We start from the raw sequence: 21,548 nt of genomic DNA, 5'->3' as shown, positions 1-21,548 counted from the left end.
GTGATGGTGCTTTCACTTCTGGTTCCCGTCAGAATCCACCATCTGCGGGGCAAGAGGGATGGATGCTCCACTCCACTCACTTCATCCTTTCCCGAGGAAACCCTGCCATCTGCTCAGCGACGAACTTTTGCTTAAAATTATGCTCAGGTAGACAGTGTTATGCCGACTCAAATGGCTGGTTATTCCGTTCTTCTCCCGCACTCTCCGGAGCACTATCTGCGCTTGAGAACCGGAAACTTTTATAACAATCATGAAGCAAGTGAACTCTTTGGGAATATCCTTCTGCAAGACCTTTCCCTGCCGAGCGGGGCACGCGTCGCACCGAACTCTCGCGGGACTTCGTTAAGGAGAAGCGATGGGTTACGTTTAGCTCCGGGAGACACAACAAACATGGAGGCGGTAGCGACGGGAGTTGAGGGCCCAGGTGGCTGCAAAGTGCAGCGGCGGTGAGTCAGGGAAGGCTGTGTCGTGCTCCTTGTTCCGGGACTTTTCTTTCCTCCCTCGTTCTCTGCCACTGGTGAATTTCAGAGCGTGGGAGAGGCATTAGCACAACCTACCTTCTTGCGGCTGGCGGGCAGGTAGCAAGTCAAGGGCAAAAGGCTCGTGTCCGGGAGGCGCCTTGTAGAGTCTCTTACATCCGTGGGCAAAGGACGCTGCTGCTCCCGGGATGAGTTTGGAGTGTGGCTTTTAAAGGGGTCCGGGAGGAAAGCGGCCAGCTACGGAAGCTTGCATCGCCTCGTCGCGCAAAAGAGAATCTCGGCAGCTCGTCGAGCCCCTGAAGCGAGGAAAGCTGAAGGTCCCTTTCCCTTCAGCTGTAAGGCAGGCCCTCCCATTCTCTGTTGAACCTCGGCGCCCGGGTGACCATCCCAGGACTGCATTCCTGGGAGCCGAGGGAGAAAGTGCCCAACTTTGGAGGGGGCAAGTCTGCTGCTGCCAAAACTTAAATCCTGGAGAGTAGCAAACGTTGAGGAGGCTCCCAGGAATGCTTTTCCTTTTCTTCTCGCGCTGCCGTGGCTCTCCAGGCTCTGCAAGGAGTGCAGGAACGTCTCCAATTTGTGTTAATAGAAAGGAGTGCGTGGTGTGTCTGAGGTGATTAAAATGTGTGTGTGAAAGTGAAGGTCTGGTGATCCAAGAAAAAGGGCCTGTGTAAATGGCTTGTCAGTAGGAAATGGGAACTAAAAAGGTATATGAAGCCACAGTGGTAAAAGGATTGGCTGAAAATTCACTTTTGCAGAGTGGGAAAGGGGGATAAAGAAGAATGATGGAGAATATGCACTTCAGCTGAATACTCAGCCTTTGAAATGTTGGTAGAGAACACCATGTAGCTTTGTACTCAACACATAGTCTAGTTGGGAGCTAAGCCAAAAGGGAAAGTATGTGGTGATCTTAGCAATGAGAATAGAAGAAATAGGAAGTTTAGCAAATAAATGTTTGTAGAGTAGAGTAAGGTAGAAAAGCAGCAAGCCAGTTTTTGTGTGGGCCTGAAGAAAGGAAGGCCAGAGACTAAGCAAACCATAGACCAGGCCTTTGGAGTTCTGGTGAGTGAAAAATCTGTGTTCTATTCCAACTGCCTACTGACCCCCCATACTGTCTCCCCAGCTTTTATGTACAGTAATTATATGAAAGTGACAGTACCCATAACTGCATAGAATTACACAGGCAAAGTAACTGAATGGGTGCTGGCAAATGAAGTGTTCTTTTCTAACAGGGTTGTGCATAATTCATACTGCGTCACTCTACATTACTGATCGATCTAAGGAGTGAAGCTGCAGAAGGTTCTTCAGTTTCATATCTTTTCAAGCTTTGTTGAGGGAACTGGGCTAAGTGTCACCAATAAGGGTAAGAATGACAGTTATTAGGGCTGTGCAAATCAGTAGAGGAGAATATGTGTAGCTCCGGGTTGAATGGTGGAGTCCTTGGGGTTCTCTGAGCTTGGTTGTTTTCTTGTAAATGTTTCGTTATCCAGCTAGGTAACATCTTCAGTGCTAGAATGGAATGGGGTTTGCTCTCTGTTTATATACAGTGGCATGCCCTGCGAGTGTTGTTGGGGGGTGGGGGTTTTGTTTTGTTTTTTCCTCTGGTAGTTCCTTGATTAGGGTATTGTTTACTGGTTGATTGTATGTCTGGTGATAATCTTGGTGTTAATCTGTGCTTATCTAGGTGATGATTGCTAGTGAGGAGATGTTCTGGTCTTTTGTTTTCCTTTTTATTGTCTCTTTTGAATAGTATGTAGATGTTGTTTATCTCTATGTGCCTGTTGATGGCTGCCTTGTCTGAATACTAAGCTTCCAGGAATTCCCTCGCATTTTTGGATTTAGTTTGGTCTAAGATGCTGACAGTTTCCCAGTTGAAACTATGGTTAAGTCTGTCCATGTGTTGTGAGATTAAGGAGCTTTCATCATGTCTTCTGACTGCTAGTTGGTGTTCATGGATGTACTCTGCTAGGCTTCTGCCTGTCTGTCCTACATAGTGGTTGTTACAGTCCTTACACTGTATGTTGTAAATGACTCCTGTTTTTTATTCTTGGGCTACTGGGTCTTTTGGTTTGCTTAAGATGTTTTGGAGGGCTTTAGTTGGTTTGTGTGCTACAGAGATGCCATGTGGTTGTAATAGTCTGTTGGTAGTTTCTGAGACGTTTCTGATGTATGGCAGTGTTATCCTTTTTATAGCTTGTGTTGGTTGTGTTGTTGTAGGTTGAGTGGCCGGGCACTTTTTGATAAAGTTGCGTGGATATCCATTTTGTTGGAAGATGTTGTATAGGTGGTCTGTTTCCTTTTTCTGCTGTTCTGGGTTGCTGCAATGCATTTGTGCTCATTTGAATAATGTTCTTACACAGCTTCTCTTGTGGGAGGCTTGGTTGTTACTTTGGTAATGGAGTACTTGATTGGTGTGGGTTGTCTTCCGATAGACTTGGGTTTCTAATTTGCTGTTATTTCCTCTGCTGATGAGGATATCCAGTAAGGGTAGCATGTTGTTGTTTTCTTCCTCTCTGGTGAATTTTACTCTTTTGCAGAGGTTGTTGATAGTTTCATGTGTCTTCTCTAGTTGTTCCTTTTTTATTATAACAAAGTTGTCATCTACCTACCGGATCCATTCTTTAGGTTGTATGTGTGGAAGTGCTATAGTTTCATTACAGTCTCTGCTATGAGTCCTGATAGTGGTGATCCCATGGGTGTGCCTCTGATTTGTTGGTATATTTGTCCATCAAACTTAAAATAGATAGTGAGACAGAGGTCCATGATTCTGGGTATTTCGATCTGGGTGTATTTGGTTAGGTAGGGTATGTTGTGTAGTATTGCTGATATGGATTCTTTCACTAGTTCTGGGTTTATGGATGTAAAGATTGCTGTGCCATCAAGTGAGACCATAATTTCATCTTCATCTATGCATACAACTTTGATTTTCTGGAGGCACTGTAGTGAGGAGTTGATAGAATATTCACTCTTCTCTGTGAGATGTCCAAGCTTTTTTGTCAGTTCTTTTGCTGTCTTGTCCATAGTGAAGATACAATTGGTAGAAGCAGTATGTCAGGCTTGTGTATTTTTGGCTGACCATAGAAACGTGGGAGGATGGGTCCATTGATTTTTGTCCACCACTGTTCTTCTGTGATCTGGCCTTTCTTGGTTAGGTTGTCTAGTTTCTGTATTGGGTTGGTATTAACTGGGGTGTAGGTTTCTTTGTCCTCTAATAATTTTTTGGCTTTTTGGAAGTATTGTGATTTATCCATTATACCTGTGGTTCAGCCTTTGTCTGCTGGGAGGATGATGATGGTTTGATCCTTCCTTAGGACACAGCAGCCCTCAAAAGCCATGAACACCAACTAGCAGTCAGAAGACACAATAAAAAGTCACAATCTCACAACACATGGACAGACTTAACCAGGGAGGGAGGGAGGGAATTCCTGGAAGCTTGGTATTCAGACAAGGCAGCCATCAACAGGCACATAGAGATAAACAACATCTACATACTATTCAAAAGAGACAATAAAAAGGAAAACAAAAGACCAGAACATCTCCTCACCAGCAATCATCACCTAGATAAGCACAGATTAACACCAAGATTATCACCAGACATACAATCAACCAGTAAACAATACCCTAATCAAGGAACTACCAGAGGAAAAAACAAAACAAAACCCCCACCCCCCAACAACACTCGCAGGGCATGCCACTGTATATAAACAGAGAGCAAACCCCATTCCATTCTAGCACTGAAGATGTTACCTAGCTGGATAACGAAACATTTACAAGAAAACAACCAAGCTCAGAGAACCCCAAGGACTCCACTGGGCAAGTCATTTGGAGTGGTACTTTGACTATTGCAGTTCTCCTTGAGGCATTAAGATATTTTCGTGCCCTGGGCACTTCAGGGCTTTCCCAGCTTTTCTGAGCATGCATAGAAAATACTTCCAGGGGACCGTCATTTAAATGAGAGAATTATCCAAATGATTTATACAACCTTAATCAATACAATGTCCTCTGTCCAGTGAAAATTATAAGGAGGAATTGAACGCTTACTATAATCATAATGTGATTTCCTGCCTCTGTTTATTGTTTTTAAGTGCCACTTTGGCCTATAAATAAGAAATTAAACTTATTTAATGGAATCAGAGATGTAGGAGCATTTCCTAACTGGATATTGGAATTTAATTTGAAGCAGGGATGAGGTAGCTTGCTTATTCCTTTTCTCTAGGAATAAAAGTCATTTACTGTGAATAAGGCATCATGCACGTGATCATGAAGGATAAAAAGATGGTCTTTCTTCCCAAAACACTTTAATGGTGTTTCTTGTGTATAGAGTTTTGCATGTTGTGTTTCTTTTATCTGGTTATCTCCATTTTAATTTTGATTAATTTTTTTAGCCAAAAAAAAATTACCATCTAACAATAAGATGTCATAAACATAGACTTATATGGACAAGCTTAGACAAATCTCAAATTGTGGGGACATGAGCATTAAATTATTATGTCTTTCCTACAAAGAATAGAGCATTCAGTTATAGAAACATCAGGATTAAAAAAAGAAACATATGTTCAGCCCAGAACCTAGATTGCTTGTTTTTGTATACAGTATTGTTGAACTTGAATTTTCCCACTAAAATGAAATGAAAAAAAGACTACCATCACCATCTCCCCATGGAAAATTATTGCAGGGGATAGTTCATATTAATATTATAGATTTTCTGCATTATGTAAAGAATGTTATTACTGGAGAATACTGGATTTATACTACTTCGGAGCACTTCCTAATTGTATATTTAACTTAATTCCAATTCTGTATTAAAATTTGTCACTTTGCTGTATTATAATATTTGCCATATTTAAGACAATTTACATACATACACATCACACTATTCCATTTCAGAATAAGCACATGTGCGGAGTGTAGAAAAGTAGTAAAATATTGTAGGCCAAAGAAATTAAAGACATGAGCTCAGAAAAAGAAAATAACTAAAACTAGTTTACCCCAACATCATTATTGTACCTCTCCAAACATTTCTATCCTTGCTTCCGTCATATCCTTAATCACTTCATATATTGCCTTTTGTTCTTTAAACTTCTTGCCTCTCTCTCTCCTTAAGGATCTCATCAGTTCCATTCAACCATGATTTTCTTGGTCTTCCCCCTTCTCTCAGCTGTTCAGTTTTCCTTCATACATTTGATTAGCAACTGATTAATTCATTCTATATGACCAAACCACCTCAGTATTTTTCTTTCATAGCCTACAACCTTAGTTTTTCTTGATAATCTCCCATCCAAGTACTACTAAGTTTTTTTAGACCAGCCAAAATTAGTTAGGTGTGGCCACCCAGCTGCAGTGGTGGTTTTAAAAGTTGCTGTTAGTGAATATTGAGGCATAGCCATCCTAGACCTTGTAGGTAATTTCACCAAAATGGTAATATTAAGCTCTTGAGGTTTCTGTGCATGACTTCTTCTTGTCACATCGCTAAGTTTATGATACACTACATTTAGACTGCAATCTTATTATCATATAGAGAGTTTTTTTGTGGGTGTGTGGATTAAATATGGTAGCCTGGATTTACCTGTTCCAGGGTAGAGAGAGAAATCCAGTTCCTGTGGAAATCCCTTCAGTTTATGGCTTTCTAACATTAGGAGATGCAGAAGATCTATTAGGGACATTTTATGTACAGCTCATGGGAGAATCTGGATTGGAAGATATATTCCAACATGGAAAGTGGGAATGAATACCATTTCTATAGATGGCATACATCAGCCCGCTCCCTCCTTGCACCAACATCCCAGATTGGCTGTAGAGGGGAAAAAAATGGTTTTAAGAAATAGAAGCTGAAGAAAGGCAGGAAAGCACTTGCCCTCCTTTCTGTTCTGCTTGCATAAACCCAGGATGAAGTGATAGGGGTTTTTGTGAGCTTAACAAATAATAATTTTCTTCCTGCTATTTCCATCTAAGTAAAACTTTAGGAGGCTGATGATAATGGAAAGAAAACAGGCAAACGTTTTTATTAATGGATAATTTGAAAAAGCGGTATTTTTGAAAATGACACTGGACTATGGTAATCCATTTCCTGGGCAACAGAGAGTTTCATCAGAAGTACTGTAGAGTTGCATTGGTGTCTGTGCAACACCTTAAAGTCTCAGGAATTGACAGTGCTTGTGAGGAGTGAAGTAGCAGGGAGGGAGAGGAAACATCCATTTACATGCATGCTTCTTACACATAACATTTTCACTTCTTTCTGTTTTGGGATTATTAGGGGGGTTAGGCTAAAATCAGGTATGCAACATACTTTTATCAGCCCTTGGTGTTCTTGGGCTACATTCTGGTTCAAGGATCACAAACTTTATGTGCCTCATCTTTGATAAGAAATATCTGTAATTGTATGAAGTTCTTGAAGCTTAAATACCATAATTATTATTGAGGGGCATTCACGTGACTCTCCATGTGTGAGTTCCGATAGTTGTCCTCATTATCAGATGAGCTATTATTTGAATTATTTCAAGAAAGGTACTATGAAGAGGGCAGTTTGTTCAGTTACAGTGTCATTGCTGGGTGCAATTTAAGGATCATAACACATATTTTCTACTAGCTATCTGCAATAACTATTAGCATCTAACACAGAAAAAATCATAAGAAACAGTGCTATGGCTAAGCAAGGATGTGTCAAAGGATAATCAGGAAGATCCAGAATCAAATCCTTACTCAACTTTTAATCTCATGTAATGATATTGAGCCATCAGTCACTTGGCCTAACCTATTTCATGCTAAGATAAAATGGAGAGCAAAGAGGACTGTTACCAATATGAACTGCTTTGGAGAAGAATGAGTAAAAATATAATAAAAAATCGAATTAACTGTTGTTGAAAAGAATTAGTTTTCTAATTTTTTTTTTTTTTGGTAGTTAGTATTAGACCTGATGACAAGCATCTCAAATTTAATGCTTGAAAAAAAAATATATTTAACAATATTTATCACTCAAATGCCTGCCCTTAATCTGAAAATCAGAGTGTTGGTTTGCTACTCTTTTCCTTTTGAATTAGTTAGGGTCACTCTCTTAATATTATAACCAACATCTGACCCAGATATTATCTACTTTATTTCCAGTAGTCCGGTGAGGTTGAGGAAGGAATGTTTCTAGGGAAGCATTGCTCTTTCCTCCACTGTCACTGTTGAGACTGAGCTAGTAGTGGTTCCCAGAAGGTATGAGAGTCAAGAGATATACAGTATTGGAATGAATTCGTGTTTCTTCTAGAGTAGTTGTACATATGGAAAGTTTCCTCTTTCTGAGACTACAGTAAACAGATCATAAATAATATTAAAGACTTAACTATATAAACATACAAGATATCCTTCTGTCAAACTACATAAAGCAGATGTCACTTTTAATGAAAATATATGTCCTGGTTTCATTTTCTTATAGGCTGATTGTAGAGGCTTTAATCAGAAAAATGTATTTCCAAGTATGATGGAACATAAATCTCAGGAGTGGATTTTTGATGCCTGTGTCAATGACTTGAAACTGATTCGGACAAAAGTAATTAAGGTAATTAACATACCATTAAGTAATTTTTTATTTTTATTTGTTTTATTATATTGTTATAAGATATAAATAATATAATATATTCAATACAGTGGTATATATGCAATATTGACTAGAGATTATTAACACTCTAATGTTTAGATAATTTAAACCTTTAAAGATAGAAAAAAAGAAAAGATTTATATCAGTATTAACTATGATTTGAAATGTTGATGTTAATAAGCATAAGATTATTTAAATTTTACATCTAAAGCTAAATATAGCATTAATAACAACTGAAAATTACATCAAAATATTTGGTGTACATTAAAGGTTTCTATCTTCAGCTGAATACATAGTACTAAGGTCTCCACTGTATTGTTACTTATTATTGTTTGTGCATGTTGAAAAAGGAAGATAGACAAACAAAATAGGCAACAACAACTAAAAGAAAAAGAGCTTGAGTAGTTTTTGAGGATCTTCAGATATCACTGTAGTATCATGAGGTATATATTAGGAGACTACTTGGCAAGTAAAATGTTGCAGTAAGTTAGAGAGAGAAAAAGGGTTAGGAGATGGGAATTTTGACCATTAGTAGAAGAAAGTAGTTGAAAGGTAGAGGAGATTAGCTGAGTGGGATTCTCTCTCAGAATTTGTTAGCTTTACCCATGTTCATTACAATTTTGAGTTTACTAGGTACCTTTTTTGCTGTCCTTCAGTTATCTGTTATTAACCCTAAGTAATTGCCAGTGAAACTCAAAGAGTTTAAACATGTATCTCAATACTACACCTACATAATAGATTTAGCACAGTAAGACCTTTTTTAAAACTTCAACATGGTTCACTCTTGGGTGTACAGTTTGTGCAGATTTGAAGTTCAAATGCATTTAAAGATTATCTTTGAGTAAGAAATAAAAAGCAAGTCTTACTTGAGTTTCTTTAGCACTTGCCCAAAGTGCTTCCAGAGAACTTGGAGACAGCTGTAGTGATGTAACTCTTAAACAGTAATTAACATCCATATTATTTCAGAAGGTGTGAACACTTTCTAAAAACAGACTTGACTTTATAGCAAATACAAAGATATAGCAGATTATCTTTCTGTTTGGGAAGAGGTTTTCAGAATATTTTCAGGTACTGTATGTCAATAATAAATGAATAACTTACTTATGAAATCTGGACTTTGAATATAATATTAAAGAAAAAACTTACAAACTTGGCTTTCAACAAAAGTCACATCTGAAAAGTAACCTTTTTACTGTCCTTCAAGCAGTTACTTGTTATTAACCCTAAGTAACTCAGCAAAACTCACACTTAAAGAGTGAAAAGGAATCATAATAGAGGCTTATGAAATTGTGTAGACAAAATAAATAGAGAATTAATTTTCTTTCTTAGCCTATTAAAAGGTAATTTTCTATTGACACTAATTGGAAGCATTAAAAGCATTTATTTATTTAAAACATTTATATAGCTGCCCATCTTATATTGAACTCTGGGCAGCTTTCAGCTAACAAAACAACATCAATAATAAAACACCATAATACATATATCCATTAAAACCATAAACATTAAAAACCTGGTACACTTAGTTAACTTCCACATGTAGTCCATTGTTAAATTCTCTCATCTACCTCATCCTATCTCAATGCTTGGGGGGAAAGCCAGGCCTTAAGTGCTTTTCAGAAGGCTAGGAAGATAGAAGCCTGCCGAACTTCCCGGGGAAGGGTGTTCCATAGGGCAGGGGCTGCCATGGAAAAGGCACACTTCCTAGATCCCATAAGATGGCAGTGTTTAAAGGAAGGGACTAGGAGAGTGCCCACCCTATCTGATCTGGTGGGATGGGTAGATGTCCTTAGGGAGAGGGGGCCCTGCAGCTAATAGGTGTCATATAGGGCTTTAAAGGTAATAACCAGCATTTTGAATTGCATCCGTATGCAGCTCGCGCAACACAGATGTTACATGGGTACTGTTACATACCCATTACTGTGTCTCCACCGCATTCTGGACCAGTTGTAGCTTCTGGGTGGTCTTCAAGGGCAGCCCCATGTACAACACATTGCAGTAATCCAAATGGGAGGTGACCAAGGCATGAGTGAGCATAAGCAAGGCCTCCTGGTCCAGGAAGGGGCACAACTGACACACCAGATGAATCTGTGCAAAGGCCCCCTAGCCATGGCTGCCACCTGTTCCTTGAGCAGGAGCTGTGAGTCTAGGAGGACCCCCAAATTGTGTACTAACTCAGTCTAGGAGAGTGCCACCCCATCCAGAGTCAGAAATGAAATATCATCTGTGCCTGGGGGGCCAAAAACTCAGAGCCTCTCTGTCTTGCCAGTGTTGAGTTGAAGCTGGTTCCTCTCCATCCGGACTCTTACAGCCTCCAGGCACTCGGCCAGCACTGCCACAGCATCACCTGTCCAGCTAAAGGTGGAGATACATAACTGGGTATCATTAGCTTACTGATAATACCAGATGACTAGATGATACCGCATGCCCATACCAATGGATGACCTCCTCCAGCAGTTTCATGTAGATGTTGAAAAGGAGAGGTGAAAGGCTCAAGCGCTGAGGCACTCCACATTACAGGGGCCTAGGGCTCAACCTTGAACTGATTGGATTGTTGTAATTTTATACAAATTTTGTTAAAACCTATGGTTGCAAATGCATGTGTATATAGCCTATTAAGCTAAAAATGAAACTTCAAAAAACAAAACAAAAAATCAACCAAAAATACCCCAACAGTGTAAGGATTAGAGGTATGCAAAACATTTTGAGTGTAAAGTGTTCCTGGTTTGAGTTGAAACAGCTGTTTTGAATCACATTCACATGGGACAATTTGAATGTGAAATGTTTCAAATTTAAAAAGTTTTACACTCCCCTAATAGTGACCATTTCACATTTGTTTCCATCTGATAACTGTAATCAGTTTCTTGGTTGTGTAGTATTTCTGTTGTTTATTAAGAAGTCTGGTCAGTTTATAAGCAGAATACTTGTTTAGATGAGCCCCTATTGGGTCCAGCATTGCAGCTGATAAATCTTTATACCCTGTAGGACGTTCACTGCAGAATGCTGTAAATTAATTTTTTTCCTCCCTAGGTAAGCCAGTAGTACTAAAACAATGGAGCATGTCAACAAATGATCTTTGATAAATATTTAAGTTTTAAAATTTGTAACTGGGATATAAATCTTTTGTGGATTCAAACGTGTTGCATAAAATTGACGTTTAACAAAAAACAACTTTAGCCATAATTGAGTATACCACCAATGAAAGCTTTGCAAAACTAAATAAAAAACATTATGTGAGGAACTGTATTTAAAAGTATCTGCTTTGTAGTGTTTAATTTTGTTTCTTTGTATTGGGATTAAATCAGTTGTAGCTGTTCTAAGCATGATTCTATGAAAAGGCAGCTTAAAGATTAGACTTAGTCATTGCAGGTAACTATTGGGGACTGTTGAAGCAGAACAAGATAGTCTATTGAAACAGCTGAGGAAGAAGCAAATTTGGAAAAGGGAAGAACTGAAGAGGCTGAGAGAGCATAATATGAGGTAATAGTGAAGTTTTAAGAAGATAGCAAAACACAGGATCAACTTGAAGCAGAAATCTGACAAGACAAAATTTGTAATACAAATACATATAATTCAGTTCTGGCATGGTGAATTGTTGCAGTTTCCAAGCTTTGTTCTAGGGTTGTAGATGTTTCATTACCCTACTAGGTAACATCATCAGCCCTGAAATTTTGGATAAGAAAGGTTCATTGGCTGGCTGAGGTTATATATCTTTCTGTCTTGCCTGCTTTGCATGTACTTGGATAGAATAGGAAGGTCTGGTGGGCGGATGTTGTTTTGCAAGTGATGCCTTGTTGGTAGATTATTTATTTAACTGATAAGGTATTCTGTCTTATTTGTATGTTGGTTGCTTCCTGCGTTGATAGCTATGTGAAGGGACAGCTTGTTGGGAGGATGGCATTCTTTTTGTGTGTGCGTGTGTGTGGTTGTTGAATTGTAATTATATTTGGTGATAAGGAGATGACTCTAGTTTGTGTAGGTGCTGACTGATTGCTGTGTGATGGGAAGGATTGTTGTTAGATTGAGTTGGCCTGCTAGTGTTGGTCTTTGATTGAATTTTTTGACAGGTCCATAACTAGAGTTTCATCCTTTATGTCTGTTGCTGGATTGGAGTGACCTGCTTCTAAAAACTGTCTTGCATTTTTCAGTCTGGCTTGTTCTAAGAGTTCTGCTGTTTCCAAGCAAAAGTTACCTCTCAGGAGCATGATTAAGAAAGCCAAGTCATACCTTTTGGTGGCTAGTTAGAATTTGTGGATATGTTTTTCTAGTCTTTTGCCTTTTCGTCCAATATAGTTTTGTTTGCAGTCTTTGCATTTTATTTTGTAGATGACTCCTGTTTTATCTTCCTTTGGTACAGGGTTTTTGGGTTTGCTTAGTATGCTTTGCGGGGACTTGATTGGTTTATACATCATAATTATTCCAAATGATTGCAGTAACCTATTAATGATCTGTGAGATTCCTTTGATGTAAGGGAAGCTTACCCTTTCTGTGGATTGTGATCTTTCTGTTGGTGGTGGTTAGGTTGATTTGCATATTTTGATGAAATTGCATAGGTATTAATTAACTTGAAAAATATGATGTAGGTAGTTTATTTCTACTTTCTGTAATTTTGATGTGCTACAGTGTGTTATGGCTATTGAACTACCTTTGTTAGAAGAATAGATGTGCTAATTTAGCTAATATGTACTTGTTGAATTTTTTGTTTTTGCTGTTAGGAAAAGTGGGACACAGCTGCTTTATGTCTTGTAAGATATCTTGAAGAATTCACAATGTTTTCAACATAACAAATTCAGGTACGATATTTCTAATTATGTTCTAAGAAAATTGTCATTTTAGAGATCTTGCCTTTAAAACCACGTACACCCATTTTAATTGTGATCATTGGTTTCTTTTTTCATAGCACAGAAGTAGGCAATTTGCAGCCCTTCTAGTTCAGCACCTTCGGGAGAGCCAAAGGTTCCTCACTCTTGTTTTAAGAAACCAGTTTAATGAAATTGAATGCATATTTGGTACATTGCAATGTATTTTTTTAATGCTCAAGGAATGTTTAATAATTTTGTAGTAACTCTCATGTAATCATAAAACACATATATGTGACTTCAGTCATTGCAAACTGCTTTGTGTGGAAGAAACAGAGTAAATGATTTTATAAAGTTCTAATACAAACAGCCTCAGCCAGTGATAATCTCTGGTTTCATGTACTACACTAAGCCATGAGAAGATTACTTTTTATTGTGACTTAGCTTGTAGTTAAGCAATTTTAGTTTTCAGTGAATCACTGTTGCCAAACTGGCTTCTGCTGTGTAAACCCAGCCAATTTCTGTTGGGCTAGGCAGTTTATTTGGGCTGGAGAACATGTTTGGAATTTTGAGAGTACAGTAATATGTGTCCTCACCAAGTAGCAGCCAGTGGAACTTGTTTATTCATAAGATGGCTGCCATTATAGCTGGCCCACTTAGAAAAAGTCTGTTTACCAGAAGGCAAAGTTGTTCCACAGCTTTAGTCTTGTAGCATGCTCTTTACTATCCCAGTTTACCTGTCTCTTTTTAAACTGGTTAAATGGGTACATGTCCAAACAAATTACTGGAGTGCCACCATTTGTTTAGTTTTTATTTACTCAGAGGGATTACTGAGAATAAAAATGGTGCTAGAGAGTGACACGTTGCCTTTCAACATGTTAGCTTTTCATTTGGTGGTGGTTGTTTTTTTTCAAATTAAAATGTTGTAGAAAAAGCAACAAGGAAGGTATATACATGCATGATACCTATGCATAACAGATTGCCTTCCTTTTTTATTGTGTAAGTTAGAATGATATTTTAGCAACAAATTACTGTACTAAAAGCTGGAAACAATTTTGTTGTAAATTTTAACTTGATTTTATGTTTTAGGTTTGCAACATTGTGAAGTTGTAGTGTGACTATGGGTGAAAAGAAACCAGAACCTCTGGATTTTGTAAAAGATTTTCAGGAATACCTAACTCAACAGACCCACCATGTGAACATGATTTCAGGCTCTGTTACTGGGGACAAAGAAGCAGAGACTCTTCAAGGAGGTAGGTTAACATAGTGCAGCTGAACTTTCATGTAACTGTATAAATGAAAAGAGGCATAATGTTTAAGAAATATTCCTTTTTATTCTTTCCTGTAACACGTTGAATGTTTACAAAACTCAGTAAGAAGCTTGATGTGTCTTTCTTTTATTATATATAGCAGGGACAGAAGGTGATCAGAATGGATTAGATCATCCTTCAGTTGAAGTTCCACTGGATGAAAACTCAGGAGTGTTAGTAGACGGTTTTGAAAGAACTTTTGATGGAAAATTAAAATGTCGATATTGTAACTATGCCAGCAAAGGAACAGCACGACTCATAGAACATATCAGAATCCACACAGGTATCATTGTATCTGCAGATTTTATGTTTCTGTGGTGGTGGTATACATCTTTATTACATAAAATGTGAGCTATGTATTAATTATTTCCATTTTATATTTTCCAACAAATGCTTAAAATTCATATGCAAGTTAAGCCAAGAAAAACAGGTCATATTATATATCTTATGTGGCAAGCTTCTTAAGTATTTCATTTATTCTAGAAATAAGAATGCAGTTTAGATTTTGGATCTAATTGGTTCTTGTAATTGCTAAGTTTCTTAACTGCTTATCTTAACAAGTTTGTTGCAATACCTTCTTTCAACCAGTGATTTATTTGTTGCTCACTTTTCTTCCTTTGCTTTGCCAGGGTGCTGTTACCACAAAAAAATGATCAAAATAAAGCTTTACTTGTGTTTCTCCAGGTGAAAAACCACATAGATGCCACCTATGTCCCTTTGCATCAGCCTATGAACGTCACCTGGAAGCTCATATGCGGTCTCATACTGGTGAAAAACCTTATAAATGTGAATTGTGTTCCTTCCGCTGTAGTGACAGAAGCAACCTGTCTCACCACCGGAGACGCAAACATAAAATGGTGCCAATAAAGGGTACAAGACCTTCCCTTAGTAGCAAGAAGATGTGGGGTGTTTTGCAAAAGAAGACCAGTAACTTGGGGTATAGCCGAAGAGCACTAATTAACTTAAGTCCACCTTCCATGGTGGTTCAGAAGCCAGACTACCTTAATGATTTCACTCATGAAATCCCAAATATTCAGGCTGAAGCATATGAAAGTATAACAAAACCAACAGAGACCAGTGGATTGCCGAGAGATTCACAAGACCTTATGATAGATAACCCTTTAAATCAGCTATCTACTTTAGCAGGACAGTTGTCTAGTCTGCCCCCTGAAAATCAGAACCCACCTTCTCCTGATGTTGTACCATGTCAAGATGAAAAGCCTTTTATGATGCAGCAGCCTGCTGCACCAACTTCTGTTCCAGCTGTATCAACCAGTATTCCCCAGAGCTCATCTCCTACAAGTCCAGATCCTCGTCCTGTACATTCACAAAGAAATTATAGTCCTGTGGCAGGCCCTAGTAGTGACCACAGTGCTCAGGCCAGCACCCCAAGTATCAGTAACAGTCAACCAAGTACTCCAGCACCAACTCTTCCAGTTCAAGATCCTCAGCTTCTGCATCACTGCCAGCACTGTGATATGTATTTTGCTGACAATATCCTGTATACTATTCATATGGGATGCCACGGATTTGAGAACCCTTTCCAATGCAACATCTGTGGTTGCAAATGTAAAAACAAGTATGACTTTGCTTGCCACTTTGCCAGAGGCCAACATAGCCAGCATTGACTGAATTTAATGTACACTGTGCTTTTATTTATTTGTTTAAACACATTTCTATCTGTCTCTTACACAATTGGGAGGTTGCCTTTTGAGGAATTCAGATAACAATTTAATGTTGGAGGCAAACAACTTATATTGTCACAATTTGCTGATGATATGCTTGCTAGTCATGGTGGTATTGTTCACACTGAGCTCTTAAAACAAAAATGAGGCCTACAGTGCAAATATACCTTCTAAAAAGGTTTGTTAGAGCAACAAAATGTGGATTTACTTTATATAATATGAAGCCTTGGATCAGTTCTAGCACAGCTACAGTTCCTTAGGTTAGCCTATGCCACAAAATAGCCCAATAATTCTGCTATTCTTAAATTACCCTAATACAATCAGCGTGGAGGCTATAAGATTGTATGAATGGGCCATACCCTAAACTACTAGAAAATTCTATAAGCATTACCAACAAACGTAATGTCAACAAGAAAATCTGGAATCCCCTGCCTGCAAAACCCTGTAATTGCAGTCAGGTGTTTAATGATGTTCCTTTTGTAATAGTACATTGTGGAAGTAATAATGTGAAATAAGAGTACAAAAATATCCAACTTCCAGTGCTACTATCCTGTTCTTTAAGGGGGGAAAAACAATACAAGGGAACAGTGCCTAGTGTTAAATGTTTGTAACTTTTTAAAAAACTGCGGAAAAAAACCTTTAGAACAAAATGGATAATGTGTTAAAACAATGTACCATAATCATCTTGGCTAGCTTTGTAGTGCATTACAAATATTTTCATTGCCTTTAAGTGCTGAAGTTTGTGCTATTTTGCCTTTGCCCTCTGAGCACCAGTGTCTTTTAATGGAAATGAAGCAAGAAAGTTATGTGATTATGATGATCCATTCAGATTTTGTGTGGGTCATTTTAACCATGAACACATTTCCTTTTTGAAAATGGCATTCTAATCATAGAGGCAGCAATTGACAGAAAATAGTCAAGACTGTTTTAGTTTTCATTAAAAATTCTGGACTTGGTAAGGCAAGATACAAATATGGAGAATCACAATAATGAACTGCAGTGGATATAAGTTGTATGATACTTCTGTCTTTTAAAAAAATACCTAGGAAAATGAATAGGCACTTTAAACAAATTATGCTAGCAGAAACTACAGAATACTAGTTTATAGCACATAATTCCTTAATAGCATACAGAAGAAAACACTTTGAAATGCACTTTTATTGTATATTTTTTTATTTCATGAGAAACAAAAATATACTTTATATTGGTATCCCTTGCATAACAAGTAAATATGCACATACAAACCTATTTCAAATATAATAGAGTGCATTTATTGAACTGTTTAATATCTCTGCTTCTCTTTATGTGTAGAAAGGTCTGATTACAAGCTTCATCTTCAGAACTTTTAGCAGATGAACATTTCTCTAGTGACTGTTTCTGATGGCCAAAACAGATGCTTTTCTAAGCTGCCATGGATGCCTGCCCAAATTCTATTAAAAAAAACAAAAATAAAAAACTATATCCAAGAGTTACACAAGTCCCCCTCTGAAAAATGGGACTTTCCAGACCTTGAGGAAAGGCTTTGGAAGAAGGAATACAGGGTGTAAGGAAGAAAATTGTCATATACTTGGAGACAATCTTACATGCATTCTAGTCAGAGCATTTTTAGAATTACCTGATTTTATTTGAAGTTTTGCTGTTTAGCACAGAAACTATCAGTGGTGAGTGTTTAAAATGCCTTTGCCACAAAAGGACGTCACAAAGGCCCTAGCAGGAAAAGGCAATGTACAGCCTTCCAGATGTTGCACTGAAATTTGCATCATTGCTACTGGACATATCTGTCAGTGCTGATGGAAACGGGCTCAGCAACTTCAAGAAGCTTGGATGTTGCCCATCTGCAGTAAGCCATGAGAGGTAGAGAGTCTCTGGTAAATAGCTACAATTTGGGCAGGATAGCTGTTGGTGACCCCATCTGCCTAAAGCAAATCAGTGGACTCACTTATTTCTTCAGTGGGGAATATTCCTTTTGGGAAAAAAAATCCCAAGTATATTTAAGTTCTTTTATTTGCAAAAGTCCTGTAAATATTTTTATGACAAATAATATTCAGTCGCTTAATACTTGAGTAAAATACTCTCATTAAATACTTTCAAGTTTTTTAAACAGCACATTATTGGAATTATCTACTTATTTAATGTTCCTTTCTAGCAGTTTCCGTTTAATGAGCTTCCAATGATATATATGTTCAGAAGCCAGTGACAAAATACTCATAAAGTTTTGTTTGACTGGGATTTGCCATGACAGGAGCAAAAAAGTAATTTTTAGTATAATGCTGGAGGAGCTGAATTGACTACCAACTAAGTAAAGGCTGTTAAATGTTTTAGTTGGCCATCTTGAAATTTTCATAAATGAGCTGTGTGCCAAATCTGATTTTCTTTATTAAATAAGAAATTTATTAATAATTTCTTATTAATAAGATACTATGGCAAATCACCTTTCATTGTCTCCGGCAAAGAAGTGGACAACTAATTGCAACAAGGATTTGCCCACAAGGGCATGTTTAAGGGAACTTAATATTACTCTTTAATATAACTTTGTGTCACTTCCTCTTCAGAAATATCTTGAAGCAATTTACAAAATATAAAGTACATAATAACAAACTCTGTACATGCAGGCTTGAAGGAGACAGAAATACAAAAGCAAAAACATACAAGAAAGATATCCAGTATTTACAGACTGAAGGCCCAGGTAAAGAGACAATTGTGGATATCTCTAACTGCTCATGGTAGATTGGCAGATCTTGGTCACAGAATCCTATTCTGGATTATATTTGTTCTGTAAAACAGGACTGAAGGATTACCATGTTAAATTTTGGAAGAGGTTTCAGGCCTCTTGCACCTGAAAGGTAACATTGTTGTGATTTACCTCTAAATTAATTAAAAACACAAACAGTATATTCTGCCATTTTAATTAGGATTAAAAAGTATGTGCGTGCACAGGTGCTTATGAGAAAGACTTTATTGGTGACCTCTTTAGGGAAAGCTGATCTGCAGATGTCTTGGATCCCTATTAGCACTAGTTTTACAGCTTCCAAAGATTTCTGCATGGACCAGTGTGGCCATGCAAAGACCAAAGTTATTGACTTAAGTTACAGCTGGAATCCACTAAGCAGGCAGTACAAGTCTGAGGTACTGAGACTTATGATCTGTTGATTATGTTGTACAATGTCTAGGTATCGTCATTACATGAAGTACCTTCATTAATAGGTCCTTATGAAATGTAGAATAACTACATAGAAATTTACAGATTGGGTTTAACATTAGTGCATCAAGCTTTTGCTGCAATTTTAAAAAAAATTTTATGCTGTTACCATTTTTTTTTCATTTTATTAAAATGAATTCAGATTTGGCATTCAGGTGGCAGCACTGCCCAAGAGACACTTCAACTTATTTTGAAGTTTCCCTGATGCCTTTTGCAGTACTATTGATTGTGAATTGCTGCCTGTAACGCAAAGACTGATAAGTAGGTTGAAAAAAATTTCATGAAATTTGCCATACAAATCTAATTTAAAACTGAATGGGATGCAACTGACAAAAGCAATGAGAAGAACTCGGGCAAGTTAAATATTTAAAGTCCACTGATTTTAGTGACAGCCATATTTGCATGAGATTTCAAAGCACTCAACTTGGATGGAACTGTCAGTGTGTGTGTTCTTTTGTGATAGGAGCCAAAATGTGCTGTTTCTAATTAACCTAATTATAGTATTGAACAGGAAGCACATAGCCTTGTTCTGTTTTGTTAGTCTATTAATTCTTCAACAAAGGAATGTAACTTTAAAAAATGTGCTAGCCAAGCTTTTTCCATCTGTGTAAATCCAAAAACCCAGCAAATTCCTTGCTGGAAGCTATTTCAGTCTCAAAGCATTTTTTTCTCACTGAATGACATTTTGTATTTCTAAAAAGTTATTTAGTATCTATTCCAAAGAAACAAACCTATTTCTATAGCCAGAATGAAAATTGGGTTTTGGAAAATATTTTTATATAACCACCTTCCTACAAAAGATAATTATTTTGCATAATTTGTACTGTTATATATCCACACTGCCTCCCTCCTCTCTATCTCAAATAACATTACCTCGTTTTATCTACATAATTACCAGTGGTCACTTACAATAATGGGTAAATACAGAATATAATTTGCCAAGTAGATTACTATAGTCCACTGATAACTTGTTTATTTGTACTGTTTTGCTAGGTGGTAAAGAGGGCACGTTTAACAGGAAAACACCAGTAGCCAGTTGGTCCCAAGTATACTGGGGAAGCAAATGACAAAATCATTGGTGGTATTCTCCCATCCTAGGGCTTCACTCATGAACAGCTTGGGTGTGTTCCACCTCACTGTGCTTATGAATATTAGTTCTGCATTTTGTATTTTAAAATATTGGAGCCCATGGAATGAAAACAGGGTGTTACCTATTTCTTTTTAATTCATTAACTAAGAATTGAAATAAATCAGGAGCAAGGATGGATGGGCATAATGAAATAATTGAACTAGATATGCTAACAGGAAAACAAGTCAGAGTGTAACAACATAAGTACCTGGACTGTATTTTCAATAATAAATGGCCACATAGCATTGAAGTAGTAAGCAGGACTGAACAAGTGGCAGCTCCTTTTTGAAAAATAAGTAAATTTGTTTGCTGTTGGAACTTAAGACTGTTGGCAGATTGTTTGCTGTTAAATCTTGCAGTACTTTTGTATGAAGTAGAAGCATAGACAATGACCAAGTTATAATCAAGAGAACAGAAGCCTTTATATAAAGGGCTGAGCGTATATAAGCAAGACAGAATGCATAGAGATATGAATATTGTATTGAAGACTGATAACACATGATGAAAAATGTCAATAACAAGGAAATATTGCAGATGATGCATGGACAGGCTAAAAAAATCTATGCGGTTTTAAAAAAAATACTGCATCCTTGTTTCGTGCAGTAATATCAAAAGAATAAATAGCATTAATAGTCACCAACTTGGTTGGAGACAGTACTAAAAGAAGGAAGGTGAGGCATCTAGGACAGCAGTGAGAAAAGTGAGTTGCCCGAAATCAGAACGTACATCTTGTGCTTTGATATATGGTAAGATATAAAGGTGAAGCAAGAATATATTCCCATCTGGATTTCCAATTAATTTGATCCACCAAAAAGCTGTTGGAAGCCTTTTTGGATGAAGAATAGAATTAAAATACTTTAAATAAAACAACATTACTTTCTCAGGATGTTGATAAGGTACATTTATTCACATTAAGCTGATCTGATGACATGTAGGTTTCTTGGCAATAATAATGGAAGTGGTTTATCACTTCCCCTTTCAGCATTTTTTAAACTTCCTGGTATAACCTATAACCCTGGGATTTCTTAGTGAACTTTAATGCAGATATTAACCATCTCTAACCTTGTTTAGTTTGAGGTCAACCAAGGTCCATTAGGCACTATGAACAAATCAGTGTAGTAGACACCTGTTAAGTTATTCTAGTACTTTGTTGCTTTTAGGCGATAAAGTCATGGGGAGCTTTCAGCCTGCTTGCCTGGCTCCTATGAGGAGCTTAGAATGAGACCTGTCTTTTTCTACAACAGCCATAACAATGGGCAACTAATCTGGAAAGCTGGCAGAAAAAAATAGTGCCTCTTAATTAAACACCTTCAAGCAGGAAATAACTTATTCCTCAGATTGAACAATATATTCCACCATTCAGAACTGACTTTC

General features: G+C 37.5%; 1 protein-coding gene across 3 annotated transcripts; it reads left to right on the top strand.

The window, feature by feature from the left end:
- Positions 1–304: 304 nt before the first annotated feature.
- IKZF5 (IKAROS family zinc finger 5) lies at positions 305–21,077 on the top strand. Of its 3 annotated transcripts, none has more exons than XM_088132239.1 (7): positions 305–446; positions 7,894–8,016; positions 12,768–12,845; positions 12,958–13,008; positions 13,941–14,104; positions 14,262–14,444; positions 14,846–21,077. In XM_088132239.1, exons 5-7 carry the CDS (start codon positions 13,972–13,974, stop codon positions 15,787–15,789), a joined length of 1,260 nt encoding a protein of 419 aa, XP_087988365.1. In that variant the 5' UTR covers positions 305–446; positions 7,894–8,016; positions 12,768–12,845; positions 12,958–13,008; positions 13,941–13,971; the 3' UTR covers positions 15,790–21,077. The 3 variants fall into 3 exon arrangements, with proteins under 3 accessions (XP_087988365.1, XP_087988363.1, XP_007420844.1); XM_088132237.1 differs by having other exon boundaries at positions 12,953–13,008; XM_007420782.4 differs by lacking the exon at positions 12,958–13,008.
- The last annotated feature ends 471 nt before the right edge of the window (positions 21,078–21,548 follow it).

This window comes from Python bivittatus, unplaced genomic scaffold, assembly GCF_059951505.1.
Source record: "Python bivittatus isolate LINGU-HERP-01145 unplaced genomic scaffold, Pbiv_v1 ctg000980_np1212, whole genome shotgun sequence".
Lineage (NCBI taxonomy): Eukaryota > Metazoa > Chordata > Lepidosauria > Squamata > Pythonidae > Python > Python bivittatus.
Note: the sequence above shows the minus strand (reverse complement) of the source record. Positions and strands in the feature narration are given on the sequence as shown.

What these genes read in the sequence shown, in the direction of transcription:
- IKZF5 (XM_007420782.4), top strand. Translation starts at nt 13,972, where the DNA reads ATGGGTGAAAAGAAACCAGAACCTCTGGATTTTGTAAAAGATTTTCAG. An exon ending in AGCAGAGACTCTTCAAGGAG is followed by an intron (nt 14,105 to 14,261) that starts GTAGGTTAACAT and finishes TATTATATATAG; the next exon opens with CAGGGACAGAAGGTGATCAG. An exon ending in ACATATCAGAATCCACACAG is followed by an intron (nt 14,445 to 14,845) that starts GTATCATTGTAT and finishes GTGTTTCTCCAG; the next exon opens with GTGAAAAACCACATAGATGC.